This window comes from Octopus bimaculoides, chromosome 10, assembly GCF_001194135.2.
Source record: "Octopus bimaculoides isolate UCB-OBI-ISO-001 chromosome 10, ASM119413v2, whole genome shotgun sequence".
Taxonomy (NCBI): domain Eukaryota; kingdom Metazoa; phylum Mollusca; class Cephalopoda; order Octopoda; family Octopodidae; genus Octopus; species Octopus bimaculoides.
In genome coordinates, this window is record NC_068990.1 from 86,107,220 (window position 1) to 86,114,565 (window position 7,346).

Sequence of the window (7,346 nt, forward strand, 5' to 3'; positions counted from 1 at the left end):
ATGAGTAGAACATGTTTGATCATAGGTTTACCAAGTGAAGGCTGACATACGATTCACTGCCACTGCCGCCGCCACCACCACCACCACCACCACCACCACCATCGCCGCTGCCGCCTACACTATGATATAAACAGCAGGAATGGGGAAGAAACAATATAAAACAAAGGACGTTTGAATTGGCACCTGAAGAACTCACCAGGCGATGGAGGATTGTAAGCGTTACATTTGGTAGCAGGTCTCCATTGGAAGAATTTCTGGCACAGTTTCTGTTTTCCTGAGTACATGCAGCAGTGTAAGAATGGTATAATATCTGACTCGAAATGTGTTAAGTGTGGCACGATTCCATCTCCCTGAGCTTGGTTGTTATATCGGTAAACATAACCACAGTCTGAATGAGACTGCCACTCTAGTAAACTGTTGTTTCTGCCACCATAGCAACACGACTGGCCTGCATTGGTTGTACTGAAATAGCGACATGAATATTACAGTTTAGGTTATAGTACAGCAGGGTTAGAACAGTTGTAAGTTATAGCAGAGTATGACACAGTGGTGTGTTAGACACTACAGTAAAACTAAGATCTCCAAAGAAGAGTATATACCACAGTAAGTAGAATAATGTTCACAGTAAATACATACTAGTACAATAGTACCAACTTGTATAGAGAACACTGCGGTAAGTACAATGAATGTTATCTAGTACAGTGGTACCAAGTTATATAAAAAGTACACTAAATAAGTACAATAATGTTTGTAGTTAATATATAGCACCAAATAGTGCTGTAGTTCTATGTTATACAAAGCAGAGTACACTGTGGCGAGTACAATAATCCTTTCTACTAAAGGCACAAGGCCTGGAATTGGGAGGAGGGGGACCAGTCGATTACATTGACCCCAGTGCTTCACTGATACTTAATTTATTGACCCCTGAAAGGATGAAAGGTAAAGTCGACCTCGGTGGAATTTGAACTCAGAATGTAACGACCGGTGAAGTACCGCAAAGCATTTCATCCACCATGATAATGATTCTGCCAGCTCGCTACCCTTGGTGAGTACAATAGTGTTAACAAGGAAAGTGGTACCAAATTATATAAAAAGTACACTAAATAAGGATGTGAGTTTGAGTCTCATGGCTGGCCACTGACAGATTTTTCTCCAAAATATGGACAGTTTATCCGGTTCATGCTATTTTATTAGCATTATTCTGCGATTGAGAATAAAATTATTTCCTTATCTGCATCTTTCAATACATCTCAACGCTTCTAAAGCAAACTTTGTTGACTTTCAATGTAAGTTGAATTTAACGTACGATAGTATCTAAAAATGCTAGATTTATATATCCTATATCATACTTGAACGGTGCTTTTTACTTGGTTTATTCTTCTACAAAATATTTGACACTTTTTTTAATACAATTTCTAATAATATTTAATTATAAAAATACAATAGTTTCCCCCCCCCCCCTTAACATTGGTGGGGGAAAGAGGTCCAGTAGAGTAAAATAGGAATTGAAGGGTTTTATAGGCAAGAAATGGCTGAGCACCACTAATGTAGAGTATTGAACTGAACAAAGCAATGTGAGTAGTGATACGAACCTCTGTGAGTTTAAAATGACACATTCAGTAGCTTTTGGATGATATATACAATTGAGGGCTTTGTTTGGGGAATTAGTATTACAAAGGGGATCTTTTTGATAACGGCTTGTGTCCCGACTTGCTTGCCGTAACGCACATGGACACATGTTGGGGTTAATATCTAAATTGGGGTGGTCTTCTGCCAACCATCTTTCACATCTTTCTTGAGAATTTTTCTCTCCACCATTGACAGGAAACATGTCAGACCAAAGAGTAACTGGAAAACTGTAATAAAGACAAAGAGATAAATAAATACATGTATGTATGTATGTATGTGTATATATATATGTGTGTGTGTGTGTGTGTACATATATTTATTTCTTTGTTGCCCACAAGGGGCTAAACATAGAGGGGACAAACAAGGACAGACAAAGGGATTAAGTCGATTACATCGACTCCAGTGCGTAACTGGTACTTATTTAATCGACCCCAAAAGGATAACAGGCAAAGGCGACCTAGGTGGAGTTTGAACCCAGATTGTAACGGCAGACAAAATACCCAAACCGCAAGGATTTAAAAAATTATCTGTCTGCAAAAGGGTTAAGAATTCATCAAAGTAAATCAAATAAGACCTAATAAAAAAACCATCTGTATGTTACCAGAGTCACTTGATTAACTTAAACACTTGACTCCCTAAGGACCACAGGTCCTCAATGACCTTTCTCAACTGTTGTCAACTCTGGGTTGTTTTTTCCTACTGCTGGATCCCTGCTTTTCTTTGCAGCTTCCTTTCAGATTTCGGTACACTGTCATGTTTCCTTAAGAGAAGGCCCTCCTCTCCCAGGTTTTGGATTGTCAGCAAGCTTCTGTAACTTCGATTTTTTTTCTCAGTAGGGGTGTTGGCCCAATGCAAACCCGTTTTTACCTTTGGGAAGAGGTGACCCAGGTTAGTCTGGCCTCTATCCCTTTACCTGTTTAGATTGGGAGGCTCTGTTTACAACTTACACACCACTGGCATAGCTCTCAGGGTCACTGAAGGGATGAAAGCCACCACATCACAACAAGGACCGGACAACTTGTGATTGAGACCTGCTAGAACCAAGAGCTGTATCTACCTCAAATACCACCCTACCATCTTAGGAAAGGAGAATGAGTTACCAATGTGGCTCCCAATGCACTGAGCCTGATAAAAAAGGTAGAATGGTCATAAGTCGGCTTGACTGGAGCTGACTCAGAGTTAAGTAACAACAACATATTTGTAGATAAGTACAAGATGAGAAGGGGAAGAGAAAGAGAGGAGAAAGCAAAAGAGGATAAGCAAGAGAGTGTACCGACTGACCTTAGCTGCCGCCGATTGTCATCTTCAAGGACTCGTATGATAGCTGTACTATAGTTCAACAGGTTATCTTCTAGAGCCAACGTCATGCTGTGTTCACCAGTGCTGTGGAAATTCTTCACCAAGTGCCATTTAAAAAAACTACCATTTAACTATAAGAAATAAAAACGGGTACAACAAAGGTAAATAGGGAGTTGCTACGGCAATCTCTTCATTCATCATCATCATCATCATCATCATCATCACCACACACAAACAGAGTGCACTATTAATAGTTATATGACCAAAGGGCAGAGACAGTTGCGCAGTGACCTCAACCCTTTACAGCAGGGGTCACCAAACTTTTCCGACCATCGACCCCCTTTAGCCACTTCTCTTTCCACACTGGCCACCCTCCTCATTTAAAATATCTTAATTCCCTGCCGTACCATACCTTAAATGTGTACCGGGTTCTGATGCTGGCAATTAAAATGTTAGCTAAAATATACAGGTACGACAAATTAAGTAATTTAAATTTCCTTCAAGTCGCCCCCTACCCTCCACCATGTTAAACAAGCAAATGAAAGGTCCCGTTTAGTATTGTAATCTAGAACGTTCATACAATACTTGGCAGGGTGAAATAGAGGTAAATGGAATGCTTTTGATGAAGGCAGCGAGCTGGCAGAATTGTTAGCACAGCAGGTGAAATGCATTGCGGTATTTCACCTGACGTTAAGTCCTGAGTTCAAATTCTGCCGAGGTCAACTTTGCCTTTCATCCTTTCGAGGTCGATAAATTAAGTACCAGTTACACACTGGAGTCGATGTAATTGACTATCCACCCCCCACCAATTTCAGGCTTTGTGCTTATAGTAGAAAGTATTAAATGTTTGATGCTAAACTAAAGCCAAACAAATACCAACAATACTCTATCATTAACCACACAAGGGCAGTCCGTGAATTGGTCAAAAACGAAACAAGAGGGCATTACGGCTGACACCTGCATTTGTCTTGTAGTCTGTGAAATCAATTTAATCACAAAGGAAGAAAATCCTGATAAAAACCTTCACTTACCTCTAATCCTAAAAGGTCAACACGGAATTTAGAAGAAGGAAGTTCACTTGCATTCCATGATATGAAAACTTCGCTTCCAATTATCCATCGACGGGGTTGCTCACGTATTACTCGTGGTACTGCCATGGCAAAGTTTACTAGAATGAAAAGAAAAAAATGGAGATGTAGATCAGAGAGAGGTGAGACAAGACAGATATTTTGTCAAAGATACTATATTCACAAAATATATTTTATAGTGTTGATATCAATTAAGCAACACTGTATATACAATTAGTGAAAATGTGAATTTATCTCCAAATAAAAACATATTTTATCAATAATATTAATAAGCCAGCTTGTTAAATATAAATTTATCAAACAAGGGACGCAACTCGGCTGAATCAAGGTAGGTAACTGCTTCTGCACAAAGTTAAGAGAAAGAAACCGAATGCCCTTCAAATAAAACATCTGTCACCTTAAGTAAGTCAGGGAGCCTTAGATAATATAGTTCTAAACACTCTTAAAAAGACAGGATAATCATGGCTGGAATGGCCTTGATCATAGATCTATTTGTTCAATCAGGATTAACAAGAGATAACGAGAGATCCTTCACACCAGGGACGGTGAACCTATGACGCTTTTCAGCAGCGATACCTCGAAAGTTTTTAGGTGACACGTGATGGACTTTTGGAAAAAGAGAAAAACGACCCTCCTTGCGACATCATAGTATAAGAGTTTATCTATAAGCATTTATTTAAAATCAAAATGCATGTATAGATGGAAAAGGACACTCCAGCAACAGTATTATTACAAAAATAAATATTATGACATGCTGGGGTTAGAAAAAATAAAAATAAAAATAAAAAAATAAAAAGGTTTGCCATTTACTACTCTCCTCGAATCCTCAATCGGCTAAAAATACTAGCAAAGTCTATTTCCAGTTACACTCTACTCCAATTATTATTGATATAAATGTAAATTTTTTTTAATGGATCTAGAAGCTGGATGTTTTTGAAACAATTATCCATGGTTTCCTTCTTTCTCTTAGATTCTCAAAGAGTTCACACCAGCAGGACAGCTGACCTCTATGACGGTCCATACTTTTTCCTGTCTGTCTAAAATAACAATATCCGGTCTGTTAGGCTTACACTTGACAGATGTCTTGGTGGGAATATTCCACTAGTATTTCTAGTGCCGATATTTGTGTATGTATTCAGGAAGAGGGTGGGGTTCTCTATATTTATTCCAGGATAGTCTTTTCCCCGAATGGTATTATATATTGTTTTTGTAACAACGTCGGGTTGCAGAGAGACGTAGTAGTAGCTTGATGACATTCGTGGGGAAGCTGCAAATCACGAGTTTATTAATTTTTTCAGTTTTGTATTTGTTATAAAAAATATTCTCAGATTCAACAAGATGTTTTATCTTTCTATTTTTCATATTTATTAATTTTTTTCATTTTTTCTTTTTGTTTTATTGAGGGTTAAACAATTTTTTAGTTGAGGGAGATCACCCAATTTTTTAATGGGGGTGAGATAACCAAAAAGTGCCTGATGTTTTCCACAGAAATATGACAATCTACATTTTCAGTTGCATCTCGAAGCTCCAAGAGTTTAACTGTCACTTTTGTTTATTAGGTATTTCATACCAATCTCCTGCTATTGGATTGCAAACGCATAACCTTCGCAATGTGATGTGATGTTGCAGTGACGAGTCCAAGAGAGACTTCGCTTCATGTTGATATTATCAGCAGATTCACAGTCAACATCAGAAGATTCACTGTTTCATCTTTCCATACAGCGTCATCCTGAGTACCATCCAGTGCAGATGATATAAAACATTTGATAAAACTTTTCACAATAATCTGGGGGTCAAGTTCATTCCATGCATACACAATCCATTTACATATCAGTCAGGTCGGGAGCGCGAACCCTTCCACCTTTAGCGAACAACTTTTAGGATTCTTTTATGACTTCATTGCTTTCAACCTTAGCTTAACCCATTACCTACCAGTGATCTCATATGAGATCACTTAAAAATTACAAATTTTGTAATTATCTGTCAATATTTACACATATCTAACCTTTTTGCTATATCTACTCGGTATATTTCTCTGATATTCAAATGAGGTTTGCTAATTTTTCACCCAATATCTCGCTTATTTATATTTAAAAATGTTATTTTGATCATTCCAGCGTGTTTCTAAGGCTGTTTTATGCTAGAAATCAAAGTTTCATAAAAAAATTCCAGTTAATAGAATTATGGGAGGTAATGGGTTAAGATATTTTCGCGCCCGATATCACAAAATGCGTCTGGTATAAACATTGCCGGGCAGCAAATAGAAACTCGGACATTGCTTAGAAAATATTTTCAATTTTTAACCTCGTATATAGTACGCACCAGGGATTTTGACCTTTAAATTTTGGGGAAAAAAATGCGGATTATACTCGAGGATTTACGGTATATACGGACACATGTGCTGTGTCAATCTATATTTTATTTATTTATTTAATCCACCAGAAGCATTTTTGGTGCATGGGGAATAACTGCGATGCTGAATGGCAACTAAGACAGTTATTTTACAGGTCACGCCAGTGAGAGATGACGACGACGATGACTGCATGCAGATGCGTCTGGCTGTGGCGGGTGTCATAAGGTGGAGAAAGAAAGACAAGTTGAGTAAGGTGGCAAGTACATCACTGATGGAAAAAGATGGGTGGATGATGGAAGAGATAAATGAGGTCAGAGAACTACGACGGAGAGAGACGGGGAGAGGGCGGAGGGAGGTGGCTGAGAGCAGTTGTAACAGAAAACATGTAAAAACTGAAAAACAAGGTTTAGTACGCCGATCTGGCTCACACAACATGTTTCACAGATACGCCAGCAGATAGAGGGTGTGGCTCCCTAAATAAATAACCCACACTAGCCTTGTTGTACATAATGAGATAATCATTTGTTTGTTGACAAATAAATAGTCTACCATAAAAAAAAAAAAAAACTGGCTTTGGCTCGTCAACAAAATATGAGAGATAAGCATTCTGTTTACCTCTCTCTCTGTGGTACAGGCACCAAGTCCGTATTTATGGACGCGTGCGCGTTTGTACACACACACATACGCTGACACACATTAATAGAGGCACACGCGCAAATGAATCTCTCTCTCTCTCTCTATATATATATTTATATATATATAAATAATACAAAAGATATATAAGCATGTATACACACATATATGTACATACTTGCATCTACATGTGTATATATAGATGCATATTCGGGTACAGGACGTTAGAAAAATGAACTACAGACAACGGAATGAACCGTTTTCGTGCGGGTGACACGTAAAAGCACCCACTACACTCTCTGAGTGGTTGGCGTTAGGAAGGGCATCCAGCTGTAAAAACTCTG

At 38.4% G+C, this 7,346-nt stretch overlaps 1 protein-coding gene across 2 annotated transcripts in view; it reads right to left on the bottom strand.

Annotated features, from left to right (window-relative positions):
- Positions 1 to 7,346, bottom strand: part of LOC106883016 (sushi domain-containing protein 2) — a 156,020-nt gene that overhangs the window by 16,750 nt on the left and 131,924 nt on the right. For both annotated transcript variants that reach the window (XM_052971346.1, XM_014933875.2), the window contains 4 exons: positions 3,960 to 4,096; positions 2,911 to 3,059; positions 1,593 to 1,856; positions 197 to 462 (listed from right to left, as the gene is read on the bottom strand). In XM_052971346.1, the coding sequence (XP_052827306.1) occupies positions 197 to 462; positions 1,593 to 1,856; positions 2,911 to 3,059; positions 3,960 to 4,096 (816 nt within the window). The remainder of the gene's footprint in view (positions 1 to 196; positions 463 to 1,592; positions 1,857 to 2,910; positions 3,060 to 3,959; positions 4,097 to 7,346) is intronic.